The sequence below is a fragment of the Streptopelia decaocto genome, assembly GCF_964273445.1.
Source record: "Streptopelia decaocto genome assembly, chromosome: 3".
Classification (NCBI taxonomy): domain Eukaryota; kingdom Metazoa; phylum Chordata; class Aves; order Columbiformes; family Columbidae; genus Streptopelia; species Streptopelia decaocto.
In genome coordinates, this window is record NC_138656.1 from 26584279 (window position 1) to 26608496 (window position 24218).

Sequence of the window (24218 nt, forward strand, 5' to 3'; positions counted from 1 at the left end):
TCATTTGCAGCTGGAACAACTGTGTTCTCTTGGATAGCAGAGGTACGGAAGCATTTTGTAAATAGTTGTGCTTGCCTTCACAAGTTTGTAGAGCGATGGAATTCAAAAACGTTTGTATTCTGAAAGGCAGGCCCTTTGTTTTAGCTTTTTATCCTGTAAGAAAACACTACCACCTTGTGTTTGCCATACTGATGCAATACAAATAGCCTGACAGTTCAGACTTAGTTATTTATTATACACTGTTACTTTATTCTTCTGCCAAAAGGCAGAAGTTGTTGTAAACCCGAGGTGAAAAAATGAGTAGCGTTCTTTATTATTTTCTTTTTGTGCATGTAGGGGTATATCAGATAAGCAGACAAATCAAAGCTCACGATGGCAGTGTGTTCACGCTCTGTCAAATGAGGAATGGGATGCTACTAACTGGAGGAGGGAAGGACCGAAAGATCATCCTGTGGGATCATGATTTGAATCCCGAAAGGGAAATTGAGGTGAGAAAGCAAGAGGGACAAGGAAATTTGCCTTGAGCAAGGTGTTGACTAGCCAGCTGGAGTCCTTTCCACTCTTTGGAGAATCAGTACTTAGGATGACAGAATATCTGCTGGTTGCTGTCTTCTTAAGTCAATGATGGTGTTTTATTACAAAAGTGTTTACATTTTAGCCTGTAAATGAGCCTTTCTGACACTTCAGTTCTTTCCTGTTTAAGTGAACAGAAATTGTTAGGGTTTTTTTTTTTTTTTCCCTCCAAGCTCTTCATTAGTTTCTTTTACTCATCCATTTTTTGAGGGTATTCTCCAGTATCACCTTTTGTTAAGTTTGCTTGTCTGGGAAAAGACAATGTTACCAGCATTTGAGGAGTGTTTTTATAGAACTTGTTAATATACAAGACAAAAATCAAGTAGGACACATATGAATACCGTGTAAGAATGTGTGTCTTTGTGATTTAGCAATATGGTAATTCCAGGTAAATGAGGAAGAACTGGAAAAAATCATACATTATGGATTTTAAAATGCTTTTTGTCCTGACAAGAAAATGACTTCTTGAAATAATGTGTTCTTCTTAAACAGTTCTTCTAGTTGTGGTTCACTCCACTTACCTAGTATGTATTTAAAGCAGCATTTTTTCCTTAACAAATATGTTTAGTTCCATCTAGAGTTAGTTCATTATTACCATGAATCTAATATTAACCTTTAGAAAACATGGCTGAGAGTAAGTCAGCATTGACTGTCATATACAACTCTTAGACTTGAGTAATGCACTCTCTTTATATCAGTGTCTCTATTTTCCTTTTATTAGTAGTGTTATGTTAAAGCTATTTTTTTTATGTTGAGAAATATTACCACAACCCTGACACACAATTTTCTGAATGATTGCATGGATTTTCTGTCTTGTGTGACCAATAAAGTTAGTGTATTTTATAAAGATAAATAATTTAGTAAACCAAACAAATGCACACTGTAAAATAAAGCAGTGTGTTAAAATTGAAGCATGCAGTAAACAAACTCAATAAAATTCAGAGTCATTGCCAACATGAGGCATAGGAACGTTTAATTAAGCAGGAAGCATTAAGAAAATCAGGAAGCTTTTACTGTGTGCTACAAGATTTTTTTTTCTTGTTTTACAGCATGTGTATTGAAAAGTAAACAGTAACTATACATTATTCCTATCCTTATATGATGAGACGTAAAGATGTGAAATGCATTTGTTTAGTGTATTTGATGCTTAAAAATTCATGGAACTTAATTGGTAATTTTTTTCTACGGAGACTTGTTAAAATGGCATAATTGTGATTATTTTAGGGAGAGATTCTGTACTGACAAATAAATTAAGTAGGTTTCTGGTCAAGTCCTGATCTAATGTATATGTGATTAGATTATTTATACTGGGAGAACTGCAGTTCTGGTACTGTCATTGTACACTATTTGTCCCTTCAAAAATAAGCTCATATTAAGGTGCATCATGTGGCTTTACAGATGTTTCTTGTCCTAGGTTCCTGACCAGTACGGAACAATCAGAGCAGTAGCAGAAGGAAAAGCAGATCAATTTTTAGTGGGTACTTCACGAAACTTTGTTTTGCGGGGAACATTTAACGATGGTTTCATAGTAGAGGTACAGGTAAGCACAACAGGGTTTTTCTAGTGTTTGTTGGTTGGTTGGTTTTGGTTTTGTGCTGGTTTTGTGTTTTTTCCTTTTGTTGTTGTTGGGGGTTTTTTGTTTGATTTTGAGTTTTGTTTGTTTGTTTTTAAAACCCCCAAATGTAAATGGTTTCCCTACTGGCGTGTTATTTTAAGAGCCTTTACTTTATTCATTGTTAAATCATGTGTTTTCTTTCCAGGGACATACAGATGAACTCTGGGGACTGGCATCCCATCCTTTCAAAGACTTATTTTTAACATGTGCCCAAGATAGGCAAGTCTGCATGTGGAACTCTGTGGACCACACACTGGAATGGACCAGGCTGCTAGATGTATGTTGACCCTTTAACATTGAATATAAAGTTGGAAAATAGGAAAAAGCATACATTTTCTGAAACACCCTTGTTCCATGTGATTGCAAGAGAAGCAAAAATCCTGTAGTTACACCATTAAAAACAGCTATTTGGACACTGTGATAAACTTAACCAGGTCATCAGATATTGTGTGGACTGTAATCAGGTTACCATTGTCTGGTGCCATTCTAGCAATCCAAGTCAAATAAAACTCAATGGTTTGTTCTTTTCAGAGTTTAAATTTTATCAATTATTCACACAACTCAAAGAGGATATCATACAAATGTGCAAGATTTAGCTTTAGGATTCCTTCCTTACTGTCATTATTCATTTCATATTTTGGCTAATTCTGTCCTAATATCCAACTAAAAGCATCCTTTTACAGAAAATTTAGGCTTTAGTGCAATCCCTGTCACTTATAACCTGTCTGAGGATTATTAGCATGCTGCTAATTAGTTTTTCACTGTGTCAGTTCACCTCAGGCATTTAGAGTAGCTTTGGTAGAAGGAGAGGTGTTTGACCGTGAGGACATGGACGGGTGAATGATCTGTCCATGTCTGTCCCTCCAGGAGCCAGGGCACTGTGCTGACTTCCATCCCAGCGGAGCAGTGGTCGCGATAGGAACCCACTCGGGCAGGTAAACGCCTTTCATTTGACTTGTGGAAGTTTAAAGATTTGATACGAGGCATCTTTTATATTGGAATTTATATTTCACTTGGTTTTTATTCTTTTGGCTTGAGGTTAAGTAGCCTATAAAGGTTGGGAGAAGGGGACAGATCTTTCTTAGGTGGGTTAGATGAAGACAGAAAGATTATTTGACTGTTGTTAGGCTGTCTAGGTTTTTTAACTACTCTTTCCTGAAAGCCCAGATGTTGATTATTTTTTCTAAATTTTTGTGGGGCTTTCCATGAGCACTCCTTATTCGCTTTACCCCAAGTATCATATATTTTTATATCGTGTGTGTGACATTGGTTTATAAGACAGGTACAGTACAGATCTTTCTCCTTCCCAAGTCAAACACACTTGCAACCTTCTAAATTGACATGGAAAGGCAAGTGAACAGGTTAATATTTTGATTTTTGTGTAAGGCAGAGATCAACATGGTACATTGCTGCAATAAAGTGCACAAACCTGTTCACATTCATTCTTAAAATGAGTGCTGCCAAATTCTTTAGCTCCAGCTTCTTTCAGTCGTGGAAGAAAATCATTTTAATTCATATCCAACCTCTGGCTTGGTATCATCTCTCAAAAAAGGAGTCCCATGTAAAAGATTTTTAGCAAGTAACAGAAGAAAAAAATTAGATATTCATAGCATTAGAGAGGTGAAAAAATAGTAAATATACTGCCATTTTTGATTCTACATCTGTTTTGGCAACTCAGTGATAAAATAATATTATTCTTAGTACATGTAAGAAAGTTGGGGCGTGGGGGGCAGTATTTTGCATCTCATAATTTTTTTTTAAAAGTTTGGTTTTGAAAACTGCTGAACATGAACAGCTCCCTTTAACTTTCCTGGAAAAAATAAACGTTAAATACTTTTGAAGAGTATTCATTTCCAAGATGATGATGCAGTCTTTGCTAAATTCATTAGGTGTAACATCAGGCTAGAAAACCTAGTTTACCTTCCTTAGAAAAATCTTGCTGAGCTCTGGTATATTTGGTTTCCACATTGTACCTTCCAATTTTTTCATCTCTTTCTGAATATAGCATTAAATTGAACAAGTGTTTCTACCTTCATTAAATAGAGTAGAAGATACTGGCCTAATAGTACTTGAAATGGGGAAAAGGGAACAGAAGGTCAGGCTATATTTCTTGAGAGTTATTAGATGTTTTTGAAATTCCATCAAAGCATAATGAAGGCATATGGAGAGGCTGAAGCATTCAGGAGGCTGAAGCGTTCAGTCTGGTGTTTGCTTTTGACTTTATTCTGTGCTCCCAACCACCCCCCCCTCCCCCAACATCCTAAGGCATTTGAACATTACTTTTTCATTTTAGCACTTCTCAGTTTAAATTTGGGGTTTTTTTAATTACTGTGTTGGGTAAATTTATGATGATGGCCTTAGGGTTTTTATCTATCTTTTTTTTTTTTTACCCTGTTCTTGAAACCAAGCAGTTATATTTTCACTGTTATATTTCACTGTGTTCTGAAATTCCATGATAGGTTTGAGATATACAAATAAAGCCTGGTAAGTGCAAAAGTGTACGAGAAATAAGTGGTGTTGTGAATCAAGATCAACAGAACAGTTTTAAATTTACTGCCTAACCTCCAGCATCAGGCAGTGCTTTCTGCGCCAGATAATCCCATCCAAGGGAGTTATTTCCCAAGGAATGAAGGCTGCATGTGTCCCATTTAACATACGAGAGAAAAGAGTCTCAAGCCTTAACAAGTTGTTTAATAACTGACTTGATTCATAGCCCAAAGTGCATAAAGCCAATATTAAATGGATCTAATATGTTTAGGGTTTGATAAACCTTGGATGTGTCCATTAATGTCATTCTAGTGCTGCTCTGCTTCCAATGTGGAGGTCAGTAAGGCAGGAGCAGGGAATGGAGCATTAAGAAAGTTGGGTGTGATGGTTAAAATTGTGACATCTGAAGACAACTGAATTTTCTACCTCTCTTCCTATTCTTGTCTGTTGTTTTGCAGCGGTGCAATTTGTCAGGCCAACATGTCACGGTTTTGGTGTGCTTTTCACATACCACTTCCCATGGCGAGTATTTTGGTATATTTTCCCTTTTTGGGCTGTCTGCAAAGTGGTCTGCTGCAGGTTTTCTTAACCACTTCTTTAAATATCTTCTGTGTGCGTGATCTTTGGTTGTCTGGGATTAAGCCTGGCTTGAAGAGAACTGATACTTCTTGTGGATTCTGCTGTTGCTGGAAGTGCACAGCTGAAAAACTAAAAAGAGCTGGCATTCAGAAATCCTACCAGAGAAGTGGGTTTTCAAGGCACTATAGAGATCCTTTTGTTGTGCTCCATGCTCCCAGTGGTATTATTTGTAGGGAAGTGGACCTTTCCATGACTGATCACAGAGAATATCTTTAGTGGTGTGCACTGCAGAAAAAAAGACTGAGATTCTTACAAAAATACTAATATTATTAAGAAAATGGAAGGCTGGAGAACAAGACCAGTGTAAGCCAGACCCACAAGGAGGTGAATCAGTCAGTAGAGCTATTGAGATTTATACCAGTTCAGCATCTTTTGTGATATTAAGATAAAGGAACCTAAATATCCCAGGGAGCCAGTCTTGTTAGATGGGTTGATTTGTTGCCTCTGATTAATGCCTTGCAGGTTCAACGTTCGGTATTAACTAAACGTGGGAATTGCAAGCGTACATGCAAAAATATATTACTGCTCTGGAATACTGTTTCCCTGATGATTTAATCAGAAAAATTCTGCATTCACAGATGTGAGTTATCAGTAATAAATGTCTTTCATGGATGTTTTCCAAAGGAGAGTAATTTAAGGGGGTTTGTTTCTAAAAACTGGTATTTTTTTAGGTAGGTTATTAGTATTTTTTTTAAAGCAAAGGAATGGGAAGACAAGAAATGGATGAAAATGGCAAAAGTTCTGTCTGGTTTGCGTGAACTTGCAAACAAGTTAAGCGTGTTACCTTCAGTAACAATTGGGAGAAAATACGTAAAAAAAAAAAAAAAAAAAACAAAAAAAAAAAAAAAAACAAACAGAAAAAGCTACTCTCTTACAGCTGGGATCCCATCCATCCATTTATTTCATCTGATTTACAGATCAGAAGTTCACTTGGCAGCCAAAGTTTGTGTTTCACAGCCCTGTAGGACTTTTTCACGGTCAGCTGCCATTTGCGTGCTGCATACCTTCGTGTTGGAAGGAAGATCCTCTCCCAAAGCACAGCCTCAAGGTGGACCCCAGCTGTTTGCGAGAAGGGCCGGTGTGGGACATACCGATAAACTGCTGTAGCAGCCAGACTGAAGACACATTTCATGGAGACGGACTTTCTTGCTGGCAGTTTCAGTGTTTGCCTCAGCACTGGGAGAGCTTGGAAGATTGTGAACAGCTGAACTAGATGTGACCAATGCTTCCTTTTTTACATTAATATAGAAATTGTCACGGTGTGCCGTTTCCTCGGTCAGCTAAGATCTCTTGTTCAGAAAAAATTTTGCAGAACGACTACTGTCACAATGTGCTGTCTCCTAATGCCAAATGAAGTTCAAAGAGCACCCTTCAGAGCAGGAGAAGTTTAGCGTTGTGTGTGATACCACACAGCACCACCCTTGTGCTTTCAGTAGAATAGGGGTATTTTTTATGTTTTTCTGTTTGCATTTTAGGTTTGGTTGGTTGTTTTTTTTTTTTTTCTTCATTTCACACAATATTAACTGGAGGATTACCTGGTTCAGGGAACAGCCTCAAAGGACCAACCTAAAGAGCAGGCCTCAGGACCAGCATCATGAGGCACATCGCTGCAGCAGCAGCCTCCCTGCCCTGTCCTGGCTGTGTATTTTGGTACCCAGGGGCCTCAGCCCTCCCCTTGGCTGTCTGGCAGACACTTCGTGCAGCAGGATTGTGTGGCAGGGGGCATGGTGGGAGGGGAGTACCCATCCACTTTGTGGAAGAAGGCTGGTTTTGGTTGTTTACTATGCTCATAAGCAGTTTTTATATCCAGACACCACAATTATGCTACTCAAAACAGGCATCCTGCTGTGTCGTCTTGGTAGATAAATAGATTTTACAGCATAGTAGCTAAGTTTTCTGGTAAAGCAAAAGGTCTTTATCTCCTGTTTTGCTGTCTGTGCACAAGAGGTGTGTTGCCCACCTGGGCAGAAGCAGTGAGGAGCCTCCACCCAGTTCTGAATTCAGGAAAACACAAATAATGAGGCAGGGAGCACTGGCTTTCAGACCAGCTTCTGCTGTTCCTTGGAAAGCAGGTTGCTTCAACTCAGCGATGCTTCCGTGTGCGCTCTTCACGCTCCTGTTGTTGTCCCATCAGGATGTGCTTTAAGAGCAGTTTTCCTGTCACGTTGGATTGATTGTTTTTCTTTATGTGGTGGCAAAATGGCACACTTACCCTCTGTCTTTGTCCCTGCCAAACCCTTTTGTGGTTTTGGTTGGGTTTTATTTATTTGTTTTGCTTTGTTCTTTAGTATCTGTACCCCTGTCATGGTCACCAGCCAGGCAACATTTTAGCGAGCATTTGGCAGGGCCAAAGGAGGGCTTAGTTTGAACTAAATAGCAGAATAGCAACTTGTAATTCCTAATATAATTTGTGGAAACTGCGAAGCTTCAGTGTATAGACTGGAGGAAATCAAAAGTCTGCTTTCAGCAGAGAAGCTCTGAGTGTGGTTTCTACTCCTGTCCAATGCAGACCTACTAGCTGTTTTCCACTGGTTTTACTGGTTTCCACTGTCTTGCACACAGATTATTCAGCAGTCCGTGGCATATGGGGCTCAGGCTTTTTTATGCAGATGTTGTTTAATTTCTTTAATGTGGTTCTCTAACCACAAGCTGGTTTTAAGCCCTTGGGACCGGGCTGCTTTCCAGATACCTCACTGCTGGATCAACGCAAGCTGGAATCTCGTCTTCATCCATAGAAAGTGGTGATGTCCGCTCTTGTTCCTGGGGTTTATTTTAGGTCATATAAGTTTGTTATGGAATAAATGGTCCTAGCATCAGCAGTGTTCCACTGAGTTCACTACGAGACAGAGGGTGGAATTGCCTGAGTCGTTTCCACAGTGTGTGAACTTGCCATTTGCCACTAGGGATGGAAACCTGGCTGTGAGATCAGAAGTTCAGAGCAAAGAAATTAAATTCTGTGTACCGCTTTAATGTATTTAGCCATGTTGGTATCTTACATTTTCATTATATATGTGTACTTGTATACTTTTTTTTATTAAATTTTCATTGTCTTTGTTTTGCTAATGTTTGCTATGTTTAGGAGTTAGGTGGGCATCAGAACCATTGCAAAATATTCAGATTCTACTGATCTTGCCCGTCTTGTTGTCAGTGGCCATTTCAGTGTATGGGCCACCAAGTTTTTGTAGGCTGCTCTGAGATTTTTACCTGCGCTTCATAACTAATACTGCAGGTTAAAAGTTATTGTTAACTAAAGCAACTAATGGCATTTATTATTTATAAATCATCCAAGCAGGAAACAAAAAAACCACAACATGCTAGGTTACGTACAATCAAATTGCAGTACCTGGTTATTCCTTCTTTCTTTGATAAATTTATTCACAGGAATGGAAAGGACTGAGGGGAAAATACCAGATGAGATTATACTTCCTGTTTAAAATGAGTATGGAAATGTTTTCCACTCCCTCCTACACTTCTATGCTTTTTTTTTTTTAACTTTGCTTCATACGAATTGAAAGATTAGGTTTTATATCAAAGCTGTTCTTCAAAATGGGGAAGCAGTAGTAGATAAACTTCAGCTGTAGCCTTAAGGCTTCAGGATGATAGGGTGCAGTCACATTAGCTGTCTGGTGGCATGTTTATCATCCAGTGGACATGTTAGTGATTACTACAGTTTTTGTGGAAGTGGTAAAAAATTGGGCCACATTTAGAGTCTTTTATACATCATTCACTGAAACTTCTATCGCTTTGTGAACCAGAAAAGTGTTTCATGAAAAACAGATGTTTTCTGGGCTGCCTTTGAGGGACTTGCATGAGAAGATGAAGGCAGGCAGTGATTATTATTCTTTTGCTTGCTTTTTTGTTTGGTGGAAGTGATACTCATTTGAATTCTTCTCTCTCTAGGTGGTTTGTTTTGGATGCAGAAACACGGGATCTGGTTTCAATACACACTGATGGCAACGAACAGCTATCAGTGATGCGCTACTCAGTAGGTAGGCAGAATTATACATTTGGAGTAAGTGCGGATAAATGAGATGTCTGTTCTGTTAAATGGTGTTACGCTACTCCCCAGTCATTAAAAAGGCAGAACTTTTAAAAAAATTGTTTAGGCTGCTTAATGTATAATCACAGAATGTTAGGGATTGGAAGGGACCTCGAAAGATCATCTAGTCCAATCCCCCTGTCAGAGCAGGAACACCCAGATGAGGTTACACAGGAATGTGTCCAGGTGGGTTTTGAATGTCTGCAGAGGAGACTCCACAATCCCCCTGGGCAGCCTGTTCCAGTGCTCTGGCACCCTCCCTGTGAAGAAGTTTCTTCTCAAATTTAAGTGGAACCTTTTGTGTTCCAGTTTATATCCATTGCCCCTTGTCTTATCATTGGTTGTCACGGAGAAAAGCCTGGCTCCATCCTTGTGGCACTCACCCTTTATATATTTATAAACATTAATGAGGTCACCCCTCAGTCTCCTCTTCTCAAGATAAAGAGCCCCAGCTCCCCCAGCCTTTCCTCATAAGGGAGATGCTCCACTCCCTTCATCACCTTTGTTGCCCTGCACTGGACTCTCTCCAGCAGTTCCCTGTCCTTCTTGAACTGAGTGGCCCAGAACCGGACACAATATTCCAGGTGTGGTCTCACCAGGGCAGAGTAGAGGGGCAGGAGAACCTCTCTGGACCTACTAACCACCCCCCTTCTAATACACCCCAGGTACCATTTGCCTTCCTGGCCACAAGGGCACAGTGCTGGCTCATGGTCACCCTGCTGTCCACCAGGACCCCCAGGTCCCTTTCCCCTACGCTGCTCTCTAACATGTCCTTCCCCAACTTATACTGGAACCTGGAGTTGTTCCTCCCCAAATGCAAGACTCTACACTTGCCCATGTTATATTTCATTAAATTTTTCCCCGCCCAACTCTCCAGCCTGTCCATGTCTCTGGATGGCAGCACAGCCTTCTGGTGTGTCAGCCACTCCTCCCAGCTTGGTGTCATCAGCAAACTTGCTGATAGTGCACTCTATTCCCTCATGCAAGTTGTTGATGAATATATTGAATAATACTGGCCCCAGTACTGACCCTTGAGGCACTCCACTAGATACAGGCCTCCAAATAGACTCTGCACCATTGACTACAACAATGGAATACTTTCTTACAGATTTGTTTGTGTATGCTAAATCTTTGAGTTTTGTAACTGCAAACATTATGGTTGCCTGTCATAGCCTTTCCTTCACATCAGACTTTGCTGTTATAATTATAATATAATATTATAATAAATGTTAGCTTTGCTCCCAGAAAAAATTTAATTTCTCAACTAAGTAGTTGACATGTTAACAAAAAAGTCTGTAAAAAGCTTAGTATTTTGGTGATATTTTATTATACTTCTTAGTTAATTTTCAAGTGTATTCATACACAATCATAAAACTAAACTCAGGTCAGTCTGAAACTCAGAGCTGTTTGTTAAGTATTTGCAATGGGATTGCATAGAGAGTCCCAGCCAGCACTGAGTCTCCTCTTCAGACATGACATGACAGATCATCAGAGGCTGACTTCTCTTCAGTAAAACTGGATGGAGGAATACTCTCATAAATCTGTTCCTTGTTTGCTTTTGGAGAGCATACCATATCGGTGGGCAAAATGTTCCTCTGCCGCTGCCACATCTGCCAAGTGCAGCAATTTATTTTAAAGCACTGATGTTTATTGACATTTAAAGCATTGATCATGATTCAAGGCAACTCTTCTCCATGTACTTTTTTTAAAATGGAAACAACACAGGTTAGAAAACTGCTTGTCATGTTTGAATGCTCCGCTTCTTTAGACATTACTTAGTGCTGATTTATATGCAACTTCCCCTTCCAAAGCTGAGCTATGAAGTACTGTATGCAGAAAACTCATGCCTACTTACTGTCAGCAATTTCCAGAAACTCAGTGCAATCTGAGGATTTATACCCTGTCCATGGGACACTTACTTAAATTGTTATGTATCTGTAAAAACAGTAAAGAGTTATGTATCCTTTAATACAATTCATAAGCAGTAGTTTAATCGAGGCTATTATCTTAGTGATAAATCTGAAATCATTAATATTTGGAAAACAAATTGATACCAAATATTTTGTGTTGTAGATGGCACCTTACTTGCAGTTGGATCCCATGACAACTTTATTTACCTCTACGTAGTAACAGAAAACGGAAGAAAGTATAGCAGATATGGAAAATGCACTGTAAGTTTTGGAGAAAATACTATCAGCAGTTCTTGCACTTTGATGTTATACATACACTAAGATGTTAAATAGAGGAGCTCTTTCTGGGTTGGTGCTTTTCCATTTTTATTTTTGGTCTTAAGTTTTATGGGTTTTTTTTCCAGCATTTGATTATTTATTTTTTTTACTTTGGTCTGATGGAAACTGCAACCGCTAGTGTTAGGTGAACACTTTTGCATCAAATATGACTAATTTCTCAGACTGCTGACTTTTTCTTTGAAATGGGAAATTAGCAGTGAGATGGAGAAGTACCTTGTACCTGTATGCTGGAACTCTTTTGGCGAAAATATTGCACTTCTTTGGGGGCATTTTCCCCCTATTGGTAAAGTACTCCTTGGACCATTGTAACATTAGATGATAGAATTTCATTAGAATATGTAATTTTTGAGGTTGAAAATATGCACTATTTTCAGCTGTAATTGTTACTACAAGATTTGGAATCAGGGGATTAGCCAACAATAAATTTATGGCCCAGGGTAACTAAATGTAAGCGTAACACAAGTAGTGGAGTTTATTTTAGTCCTTACACTTACATGAGGTTGTCCCAGTGTTAAAAAGACATACTTTTTTTTTTCCTTAAGTGTTTTAATTATCTAATATCCTGGCCTTAAGTTCAGCTCTCTTTAGTTTAGTGGGAATCTGAACCTTAATGGGATTTGCAAATGATATTGTAAGAATAGGTTCACATTTGTAGTGTAAAATGTTTGGTGGGTTGTTTTGTTTTGTTTTTTTTTTTCAAGGAATGCATCCCATGCTCAAAACACTTCTCATGTTTGTCACCAATGGCATTTCTTTAGTTTCAGAAATAAGAGAGCTTCTCAAGCTACTTTGTTAATTTGAAAATGGAACCATAAGGCTAAATTGTGGGGTGGGTTTTTTTTGTTTGTTTCTAATTTCTGCCTCCCCCCCAACCTTTGGTGCAAGAGCTGTAGTGGAAACTGTTAGGGGGAAACAAATAGGCATTAGCCAGTCCTTTAGTGCCATGCATGGTGTGCATTTCTACTCATCATTTGGCTGAGGACATTCCACGCTGCTAGAGCATGGGGGTCCGGGGCAGCTTGGATTCAGCTGCTGCCAGGGCATGGGGCTGTCAGGAAGGTCACCAGCAGTGGGTTTGCTCCATCCCTGGAGTGTGCAGGTCAGCAGCAGTGGGTTTGCTCCATCCCGGGCAGGGAGGGCTCAGTGTTGGCATGGGATGCAGCTGGAGGGAAGGCTGTTGGGTGTGCTGGAGGCTCCTCGATGGCAGGACTGTGATGCAGGGTGAGCCAGGGCGTCCTGCAGCCCCTGAGCAGGGTGGTGATGGGGTTAGCCAATAGCACAGTGATTGTGAGATGAGAAATCAGATCTGCAGCCTTCCAGGGAGCTCAGGCAGTGAGGAAAGGGTTGAGCCTACAGGGAGGTCAGACTGGTGGCCCAGTGGGATTGGTAGGGATGGCAGTGGATGGCTGCACCTCAGTACAGCATTTCACCCTGTCACTTATTCCTTAACCATAAAAGAAAAAAAATAACTCAGATGGCTAGTCTCAACATATGTAATATTTAGATTGCTATGTACTTCAGTGTCTCTGTGAGCTGTTTGAAGATGTATGAAATAATTTATTTCTGTATATCATATGTATTATATTCAGGAGAGAGCATATGGCAATTTAAACCAGCATTGACCGATGCTTGGGGCCCCTTGCCCATACATTGTAGGACAGTGTTTCAGAGGTGCAATTAGTTTGTAGAATATACCTACTTTAAATAAAGTGTTACTAGTAAGTGATCTGGTAATTCTAAAGCTGATAGTAGCTGGGAATATTATAACCAGTTCCCAGTATACTGAGTATGGTGAAGCTGCACTGAAACAAAAAGCACCACCCCACTGAAAAGCACTTCTCTCCTTCCTCACCTTTTTTCTCCTGTACACAGCTTCTTGTCAGGCACCTCTATAGCTACCTGTACCTCTGTCTTGGCAGGAAAGGGGTTTGTGAATTTGATATAGGAGAAAAGAACATTGTTACACTCAGGCAAAAGGGTTAAGGCTTCAAAGCCTGTCTGTTAACCACTTTTTTCAATCGAAGTGACTGCGCATAGGAGCCAGAATTAGCAACCTGGTTTCTGTCGGGGCTGAGCTCCCCTGACCCCTCCAGCTTGTGCAGAAGGCAGCAGCAGGGTGTGAGCCACCCGGGGCTGACTCTGCCGCTCAGGTTTCAGGCACCCAGCACCTCCTTCAGCTGCTTGTCCCAGCCTGATGCTGAGCTGGGAGGAACCTGGGAACCCTCTAGACCCACAGGGCTCTCCCAGCTGGCACTCGGGTGCTGTCACCCCATCTTTCTGGCGTTCTTATGTCATTCAGTAGCCTTGCGGGTGATATCCAAGTAGTATGAGTTGGTCCTCCTGGTAGTCAATTTCTGATTGTTTCTTCCAACTTGAATACATTACTTTAATGCTTTCAGAAGGATTTTATGTACTAAAGCATCAGCTTGTGCCTAAGGGCTGTATGCCCACTGTTAGGTTTAAATCCCCTTTCAGTCACAACCAGGCTTTCTGCTGCTGCTGGAGAGGCCAGTCACTGATCTGTGAGCATGTTTCCAGTGAGGGATGGTGTTGGTTGTGATGAGAAGGAATTTCAGATGAGCCCAAGCAACCATTTTGACTTGTGCAGCTGTTTATTGAGGGCTTCAGCTATGCAGACAGCAATGTGAAGGTATGGGCTGGGGCATGAACTTCCATCATGTCAGCAGCTCCAGGGTAGCTGGCGCTGTCTCTGTTTGCCTTACATCAGAGATATGTTTTAGCAAAAGAGAAGCAAGTGCTGTGCGTTTACTGATAGAGCTGTGGGATGAAAGCCACACAGGCAGCCACGCTGAAGTATTTGATACGCCAGGCTTAACTTGAAATAATTGGTGTGCCCGTCTCATAGGCTCTGGCCACTTGAATGTTAAGTCTGAAACAGATAAACATTACCAATGAAAGAGAGAGTTTCCATTTGGTCAGATAGTTTCTCTAGCCACTGATAATGTGAGGAATTATGTTCATCGTATATAAAGGTATAGAAAAGGAAAGAATAAAATGTTGCCTTATCAGTAGGCAGCTGCCAAAGAAAGATTTTAATAGAAAATGGGATTTTTCTCTTGAAAATAGTATGACAATGTTTTGTTCCAGTTCATCCTTTGGTGATCACTTTCCTGAAGGGATTTTACACATGGAGCCCTCTGGCCAATTGTTTTACTCGCTCCCTACCACCCCCAGGAATTTTAACAGCTGCCAAATGTCTGGCAGGATTTAGTAAATGACTGACCAATTCTTTTCCATGTTGGAGTTCTCTTGCAAATTTGAAGACTTGGAAAATAAGGAGGGAAGAAAATATCCTAGCCGATTGTGCACTTTTTTTTTTTTTTTTTTTCAAAATACCAAGTTTGCATGTCGATATCATATATCCCACCCATGACTGCAAAGCAGTTATGTCAATACACAGTTCCTTTGCCGGTGGTGGTGACTAGTTCATAAGTAAATAAATCTTAAAAGCTTGCTTTTCCCCTGAATGTTTTTGCAGTCTCTCACAGAGGGCCTGGGGACAGGGAGACAAGCACGGGTGTATTTTTGCAGGTAATTCTGGAATCCATCAGCATCTCGTAGGGCTCTCTCTAGAGGAAGCTGGTGTGGCGGGTATTGCAGCAGCAGCGCAGAGCCCCAGTGTGGGCCCAGCACAGCGGGTGCAGGCGGGGCCAGGAGACCTGGCACGTGGCCAAGGGATACCATCTTTATCACCCCCACTGAGACAGGGACGTGTATTGGCATCTCTCAGTCAAGAAAGTGGTATTTTGTTGCCTGGCAGAATGACTAGGAAGGGGAGAAAATGGATGGTCTTACGAGAGGAAGAGTAGCAGTAAGAAGAACTGAAAGGATAGAAGAAGGAAAGAGTGAGAGAGATGTCACTTATATTCATTTCCTACCCTTTCCTCTACAGAGAAATAATTTATTCCTACCTAATACAAATTTGCAGCTTCTCTGGAGTCTCTCATATCTTTATTATTATTGTTATTATTATAATTGCCAGCAGAAATGTTCATGCCCAGGAAGAATATTTTGACCAGCTGCATTTAGCTTCTCCCTTAAAAACAAAGATGCATGAATTTTAGCTGTCAGTGTGCTCTTGATGGTGATAACTAAGCAACTATGCCAAAGTGCTTTGATATAGCTGACCATGTGCCTATAGGGAAGACTCCTTTCCAAGCTGGCACTAACGTGCATGCAGTGTAAGAAGCACAGCAGAAATTTTTTAAAAGCTTATGAGGGCTCTCATGTTGTAGTTTTACATAGTGTTTGTTAACCAAGAGTATCCCTAAGTTTTTAGGACAAGCAAAGGTTACTTGAATGTGTGTGCATTTGATGGAAGTTATTTTGAAAGGGCAGAGAAATAAAATAGAGTCTGATTTGTCACTCCTCTGATGGGATCTAAAAATCTTCCCATGTGAGGTACTTGCCTTTTTCAATTAGTAGCAATGTATACTTTCTTAATGCAAGTAAAAGCGTGAGTTTATCCATATTTTAGCAATGTACCTTCTAGGAGTAAATCATTCCGGGATGTTGGGGGGGGGTGATGTAGTTTTCAAGTGAAGAATCCTCCGTGCAGTGGGAGAGGCGGGATGCCCAGCCTGCGTGTGTTCAGATGTTTCAGGCTGTGGCACTGGAGCACAGAGCCTTTAAAGGAGCACAAGTGAATTGAGACAGACCTGGGGTGGGTGGGAAGGGAGGTGCTTTTCTGCTGATAGCTGTCCCAACTGTGGGTGCAACTTCTGCTTCTGTTTGAATTAAAATAAGTGTTTCACATTGATGTTACTGCGTTCTTCTCCAGGGACATTCCAGCTATATTACACACCTTGACTGGTCCCCGGACAACAAGTATATAATGTCAAACTCAGGAGACTATGAAATACTATACTGTAAGTATGAAATTAAATACACTGGAAACAGAAGTATGTATTGGCTGTCAGAATATTTAGAAGACTGTGTTTGATCAGGACTGCGCAAAATGCTTACTGACAAAGGAACCAGTTTGAACTTGTGTAACCTGATATGTTGATGTTATTCAGAGCTGTGTATTACCTAATGGCAATGCCAAATATAGCTTACTTCTTTACAAGGTCATAAATCAGTTTAGCAGCGTAGAATTTACAGAGCAAGTAGCACTGGGTTTTGATGTTGGCCAAAAGTTCTGTAGATTGAAAAAATACACACGGTTGTCTAACTAGTGTCAACAGTACCAGTTGTTTTGGGGGAATAAAATCAGTGGGTCTGTGCCACCGTTTTGTTCTGGGGTTTCTTTTTTTAAACTTCGGTGTTGAAGACTAAGCAAAGCAATAATACTGCTTTAATGAGTTACTGGTAAAAATGTTTCTGAGATTGTCTTTTTTTAATATGTTAAGGAAGTTTGCAGTTCCCTAACAACTATGTGAAAATATTAATTTAATATATAGTGGTTGTGTCAAAAGTTCAACTTGCATAGTGCATATAATTCTGGTTTTAAATTGTTTTTTGTAATCTCATCTTCTGTGGCTTCAACTAGATCCAAGAGGATTGTAGTTCTGTTCCTGTAGAGGCAAGAAGAGCCAACAGTTTAAATATCTGTCACCTTAACATGTTGTTTCTGCCTGTCACAACTTAGGTTTCAAATCTGGATAGTGCAATATCTCAATCTGCCAAAAGGAAGTGTTGGTGCTTATAATTGCCTGTATAGGGAGGCAAAGAGCTGTGACCTGTTAGTCCTGGGCTGGTATGTTGAAAGGTGGAGGAATCTTTCCTAGTCAGAAATTGAAAAGCAGTATAAGCCTCTTCTGGCAGTTTCAAAAGCAGAGCTTCCTGAATGATTGGTTGAATTTTAGCACATCAATGGAGCTGGTAGGAAGCAGAAATTATTCTATTACTATTAAAGCATTTTGTAGAGTAGGTAGCAAGGGACTCAGGCTGCAGGGAAGCATGTTTGAGATACTCTGATCTGAAGAGGGAAATGAGAAGTAAATGTGACAAATACCAAGCAAAGTTTCCAGTACCTGGAATTTGATGAAGGTACTGCGCTGTATTTGCATCTACAATGTGACTCCAGATTGGTTTTAAGATGCATTTATTTACTGTCTTAGCACCTTCAAAGAGCATGTATGTAAATATAATTTTATATGGCATAACTCATCATTCACTCTTTTTTTGCAGGGGACATTCCAAGTGGTTGTAAGCTAATCAGGAATCGTTCTGACTGTAAGGATATAGATTGGACAACATACACTTGTGTGCTAGGCTTCCAGGTGTTTGGTAAGCACCATTTAACTTGCTTTTAAGCTATTCACGCTGTGCTTTTCTGTTTTGCTACAATTTGTCATTAGAAATACACTGTTAATGATGATTGAGGATGGTGCTGATATGACAGACCAAAGAGATTTACCATAATAATTGTCCATGATACAGAGCACGGGACAGCTCTATAGACAATGTACAATTGATTTCTATTTAGCCTTGAAGTTTAGGATTAGATTTTTCTGCTATCATTTTAGGCTACCAGTTTTGGAGCCTCTGAATCAAAAAGGTGATATTCTAAAGTTATCATATGGCACATGTTCGTTCTCCTTTGCTAACCTTGTTTTGGGATAGGAGCAAGACTATGTGAGTGTAGGCTATAGTTCATGACTTGAAGTTATGACAGCACTTTGATACCTATGGTCAATGGTGAGTAATATACACTGCTTCTAAAGAGCAAAAATTCTTTAAAGATTAAACAGATTCTTTGCAAAATTACAAAGGTGACAGATCTGATTTTAATAGTGCAGTTGAGACTGTGGCCGAACAGTTCAAACTGCTTTTGCTGAAGGCAGCTCTGTTGGCCATAAATGAGGAGCCCCTCTGCAAAGGGTTGAAAAGTCTGGTTCAGCCTGTCGGTGTTGTAAAACCAAGTTGTGGGAGCAGGATGCTGGATGTCTCGCTTCCACCACTGAGATCAGATACCTTCCTCTGTTCTTCATGTTGTTGGAACCATCAAAAGCAGGTAAATCAGTGAAGCCTTTTGAGATGAGGGTTAGGTCTATAAATCTTTTCTTCACAGTTACGAGGAGTTCAACTTTGAATATCGATTTACATGCAGGGCAGAAGAAAATCAGTTAAGTCTGGGTGCTTTCTGTAGCTTCTGACACTGATCATGTAAATTTCAGGACTGGCATGTGCTTAATGAGCAAGTAGCCTTAAAGGATTGCAGTTGATGTGTGGGCCAACACTGACACTCTTATGTGGCAAATTGGTTGGGTGCAGGATATTTGGTGCTTTATAACCAGACTTGGTTTTCTTTCTGAGTAACAAAGATCTGAGGTCGAGCAGGGAAGATAAAGGAGTCAGAGGAGGAACTGATTGATAAACTGCCTAAATATTTTTTAGTTATTTGGAGCCTGAGGTAGGTAGCAGAAATAAACTGGAGTGTGCTGTTTCTGGAGCTGAACACTGTTGGTTATTGCTAGTATGATGAAAATACTGGTTCCCATTAGCATAAGAACTGTGAACCAGGTTGTGTACTTGTTTGTTTTCATTCAGTGGGAGTGGGTGGCTGTTTCCTCCTGATGCTCTATGCATGTAAGCCTAGGCTGACAAGGAATTAAGTCCACAGCAGTAATTTCCACACTGTCTTTGCTACTGTGACTGAAATAATAGTGCAACACAGATGCCTTCTTTAAAATGGAGTATCAGAAGATTCAGGAGACGCTGAAGAAAATGAAAAAAGAAAAACCTCTGCTAATATGAAGTCTTTCTCCAGGAGCAATGAACACACATTGTAAGGACTGAATATTCCTTCTGGAATAGCCTTGGAGTTGAGGTCATTTTATGTTTTATGCCAAGTGCTTAAATCTGCTGGAAAAGTGGAGGAAGAGGATGGTGGCTCTGTTGCTGCTGAACTTTTACCACTGCATTTGGTGGCAGAGCAGGCAGAATAAAGGGAGCAGCTCTCTGAATCCCAGTGCTTTCCCAGAAGTGTCCTTTACTCCTGACCTAAGGAGATGAAGTGTGGAAGGGTAGAGTTTGGTTTCACATCTAGACCATTGGCTTTGTCTCTTTAGCAGCTGTCGGATAGAAGCTGCTGGTGACAGGGGCCAGGCTGGAGATGAGTAGCTCCCATAACCACTGTTTTGAGAAGCCTTTTTACTTTTTGAAAAGTAGATAAGCCTGCTGATCCTGTCTGCATTCCCTTTTGGATTAATGCAAACATTAGCCACTCTGGATTAAGCTTAATTAGCCTCAACGGCTCTCAAAATCTTCGTTGTGCCAGAGGATCTGGGAGTGAAGTAGATAAAGCAAATAATGTGATGTTATTCTGGAGCAAAAAATAATATATGAAAACTTCCAAGCCAAGATTCATCATGCTTTAATTTTATATTGTCTGATAGTCTGACACCCTTAGCAGAATCTTAAAATTATGGCTGCATCTCAGATAAAGGCAAGTATTTTCCCATTAAATCAGACCGTGCAGCTAAGCCAACCGATGAGGTATTTGCTGCCCAAAGGAGAAGTCTGGCTTTTACCCGAGGGTCAGCTGGCTCAGGGATCCAAACAAGCCCAGGGCTGCTCACTTTGATGTTTAGGAGAGAGGGTTAAGTTAATGGGATTTTGGCTTTTGGGGGATGTGTTTTACTAATTTAGCTCTGTGGATAGTGCATCTGTAGGCTCTGGCGTTGCACTATTGTCAGCAGGAGAAAGAGAATGGAAATGCATGGTTGGGATGAGAATTAGCATCGCTCCTTTTTGGCCATGCATATTGCTGTATTGGCTCAACAGCACCATCACTGTACCCTGAGCACTTGCTGAGCACTTGCTGAGCACTCTCGTTTACTGCACATTTCCCACTCTTTCATCTGAGCAGATTGTTTTAAGAGGCTTACTGCCAGCTAGCAGAATTTATTAAAATTGAAGTCCTATTCCTTTTAATTATACGTTTACAGTTATTACGTAATTGTCATCACGTTGATGTCGTGGTTTTTCTATGTTTGCCTGATGCATTGAAAGCAAATCCTACTGTGTTACAATAAAAGGTTGTCTTACCTTTAGAGCTGCTAAAAGAATTCGTGTGCACAAAAGATGTTTAGTAAGAGATGCAATCTTGAATATTAGTCTTTTATCTTAAGGTAAAAAGAAGAGGAAATAGCATAGCTGTTTGGCACAGTCTACATAAAGTGGTAGCTGAAACTTGAGGAAACAGATTCATTTATTACTCCTACCTGATGACAGTATGTTATATATATATCAAATGCAGGAGAAAGTTAAAATTCATTCATTTTTAAGCTAATTGAAAATTCTTAGTTTATATTTTTCAGATGGATTTTGTTGATGAGAGAGCGCTAAAATGTTCCTGAATATTGTCCTTAGTATTTCATATCTCTATTTAGTAAATCACCTACAGTGTAGTTTATTGGCATTGTAACAAGCTTAAGGAGCTGCTTTGTTGTTCTTCAGAGAAAATAAAGTTCTTACTCCACCCACTGAGAATGAGGGAAGGGAAAACAAACAAACAAACAAAAACTTTAAAGTTAAATGCTATTCGCCATTTTGCTTAAAAACAAGGAGAGTGTGGGAATTTAAAGAAGATAAGGTGATTCTAAGTTGGCATTTGTGCTGTATGAAATAGTAGACAGCACAGGTTTTTTAAGGTGATTGTAAGGGAGGAAGAACATATTTTCATATTGGACAATGGAAATCCTTCTCAGTCAATTGGGGACACAGTTTTTTCAGTGTGGGGAGTGAAACTTGAGGGGGAAGGTTCCTCCTAAGTCCTGAGCAGATCAGAAATCCAAGTCTGAGCTGTAAAAATATGGTACCTTGGGCATAAATTAGTATCTTATAACCCGCTGCTTACCTTTTGTTCAGCTTTTCTTGCAGATGTGAACCATCAGTTTTGTTATGGGAATCTCTAGGGTCTTTATTTTTTGTTAAAACTAGAGCCTCCCTCCTCCCCAATTTGTTCAGTGCTTTTCATTCAGGCAATGTTGTTATTCTTCTGTCTAGACATATCTGTGTCATTCTTTTCACTTAAAAGCATATTGAATTGTACTTAAGCACTTGACAGCACTTACATCCATGAAACTTGTACAGGCTGGGTTTCTAAAGTGCAAAGTATCATCAAACAGTTGACTCGTTTGAATCATGCAAATACTAAGATTTAAATTAAAACCAAAAGAAATCTCTGCATACGGTACACAGGCGTGTTCCATGCTTCAGCATCAGTCTTGCTTTTTTGTGCATGAATTAAAGTGCTAATTTAAGAGATGGCCAGCTTTAGCAGCAAACTTAATTTTAAGATAAACTCATCAAGCCGAGAGGTTATCCTGGCTGAGACTGAGGGACTGGGAGAGCAGGGGGTGTGGGAGCAGCATTAGACTAGCAAAATATTAATGACATTTAATGCAATGCATAATCCATTTCTAGTTAAATGTTTTAATTATCTTTTGTTAAGCTTTCTTTTTCTTATAGCTGTATAAATTTTATTTTTTTTATGGATTGTTTTTTAGTTTGTTTCTAAAATTGCCATCACTAAATATCTGTTCTACTCTCTCCTAGGAGTTTGGCCTGAAGGATCAGATGGGACAGACATAAATGCCCTCGTGAGATCCCATAACCGAAAAGTGATAGCAGTTGCTGATGATTTTTGTAAGGTCCATCTCTTTCCGTATCCCTGTTCCAAACCAAAGGTAAGTCTAGACTAGTCTAGTCTATGTGCTTGTTTGCATTGCCTGAAGCTCTCCTTGCCAGATACCTGCTTCCAACTCTGCTGTTTTGCAGCCTTGCAGCCAAATGGCTCATTCATGTCTGAGAACAGTTCTAGAGACAAAAGCATGGTTTTCCTTATTAAGTATATATGTGTGTGTATATATATATACACACATATATATGAAAATTATAAAATAATGAAGTAGCAATAGTTATCCTTAAGTTCTGGAGCAGAGGCTTGGTGCTTTCTGTTGGCTGGCCTTGGTGTTAAGTCTGTTACTTTTTGCGTAAAGATCTAAATCTATGCCAAGTTACAAGCCTTAAGAAGAGAGGGTATATTGTGGGGAGAAAAGTATTATAAATATATTTATTTACTCTTGCATGAATAAAGAGCTCTCTTGAAGGGCTAAACAAAAACAGTAGTTGTTTTGGATTTCAGTCTCATGTGCTCTTCTAGTTGAGCATGTGATTTATACTTCTGCTTGTTTTCAATAGGCTCCAAGTCACAAATACAGCGCTCACAGTAGTCATGTGACAAATGTCAGCTTCACCCATAATGATGGTCACTTGATTTCAACTGGAGGGAAAGACATGAGTATTATTCAATGGAAACTTGTGGAGAAGGTAACTCTACCACAAAATGACATTGTCGTAGACATCGGTGCAACCAAAGTCCCCATCCCCGCCAGTGAAAATGCTGTACAGTCTCCTGCCCCGCTACCACAGTCATTTAATGAAATGAACCAAAATGAAAGCGTAACTGGCAGCTCTCCGGCTTCTTTGGAGAGCAACTTGGAGCAGTCTGCGGAGGCCAGTGAAGAGCAAAGCGAGGAGCAAAGCGAGGGGAGCAGCCTGGATCCCGCCGAGCCGGGCTACGAGGAGCCCTCCAACGAGACGAGCGAGGAGCACAGCGAATCCACGGTCACTGAGGAGCAGCAAGATAACTCACCGGTGTCTTAATGCTCCCAGCTCAGGCGGTGGTTATTTTCCCTTGGTGTGCGTGCTTTCATTACAGGGTGAGGGTTCAAATAGGGAAAAGTAGCTGAGATTCATGACCACTCCAGCTTTTGAGTTTCAGTGAGATTTTTAGTCTGAGCTTCAGTTCAATGTGTGGAACCATCCCAAGGGCCTGACTTGATGGTGTGTGTCAAGATCCGGTCACAGTAGTGGACATTACCATAGATCCATTTCAGTTCTGAAATTGCTGTCAGGAAGTGGCATGAAATATATACTGGAAAAAAGGTTAGCTCTGAGAATTAGCTGAAGTAGACCACCTTAACGATGTGAAAGTGCTTTCTGAAAGAATGAAGCTGATGGGAAGCGCTGAGCTGTTCCAGCTGGGGAGTACTGTGCTGCTTTTTCCAGGTGTGAAGACAAACAACAGCAAAAAAAAAAAAGCTCTTTGTAGGGCTGTTTTCCTTTGTTTTTTCTTAGTGAAAAAAATAGAGGAAAAACGATGTAGTGATGCCACATGTATGGCAATGCCTTCTTGATGTAACACATATGCAATTTTCTAACACTACTAATTCCTAGTGGAGTCTGGATGTGTTCACAGTTGGTCTGCCCTGGGTGCTGCTAGTTCTAAGGCAAACCCTGTCGGGGAACAGTGTTGGCTGTTCCATTTTCACAGGCTGTTCAATAACAGACTAACCAAATACTGGCTTGTTTCACTTTTCATGACCTGAAAGTTGATTTAAACTGTAGGATGTAATCGTCTCTTCAAAGAGTTCCTTGCCTAAAGAGTTTGAAACTTAAGGAAAGTCTTTACAGTGACTTTGATGTGAACAGCAGAGGAAGCGTGGCAAGAACACAGAAGTCAGATGGGCTCCATAGTTAATCTTCAAGCAGAACTTGCTCCATCCCTAGTAGGAGAAATATAAATACAGTTAACTTAAATTATTAAATTGGTGCTTAGGATTAGTATATTAAGTTGATCATT

General features: G+C 40.2%; 1 protein-coding gene across 5 annotated transcripts in view; it reads left to right on the plus strand.

Annotated features, from left to right (window-relative positions):
• Positions 1-23792, plus strand: part of EML4 (EMAP like 4) — a 161174-nt gene extending 137382 nt beyond the window's left edge. For all 5 annotated transcript variants that reach the window (XM_082048790.1, XM_082048791.1, XM_082048787.1 and 2 more), the window contains 10 exons: positions 337-488; positions 1988-2113; positions 2334-2465; positions 3056-3123; positions 9215-9303; positions 11427-11524; positions 16404-16491; positions 17756-17854; positions 22130-22260; positions 22775-23792. In XM_082048790.1, the coding sequence (XP_081904916.1) occupies positions 337-488; positions 1988-2113; positions 2334-2465; positions 3056-3123; positions 9215-9303; positions 11427-11524; positions 16404-16491; positions 17756-17854; positions 22130-22260; positions 22775-23239 (1448 nt within the window). In that variant the 3' untranslated portion in view covers positions 23240-23792. The remainder of the gene's footprint in view (positions 1-336; positions 489-1987; positions 2114-2333; positions 2466-3055; positions 3124-9214; positions 9304-11426; positions 11525-16403; positions 16492-17755; positions 17855-22129; positions 22261-22774) is intronic.
• Positions 23793-24218: the final 426 nt, after the last annotated feature.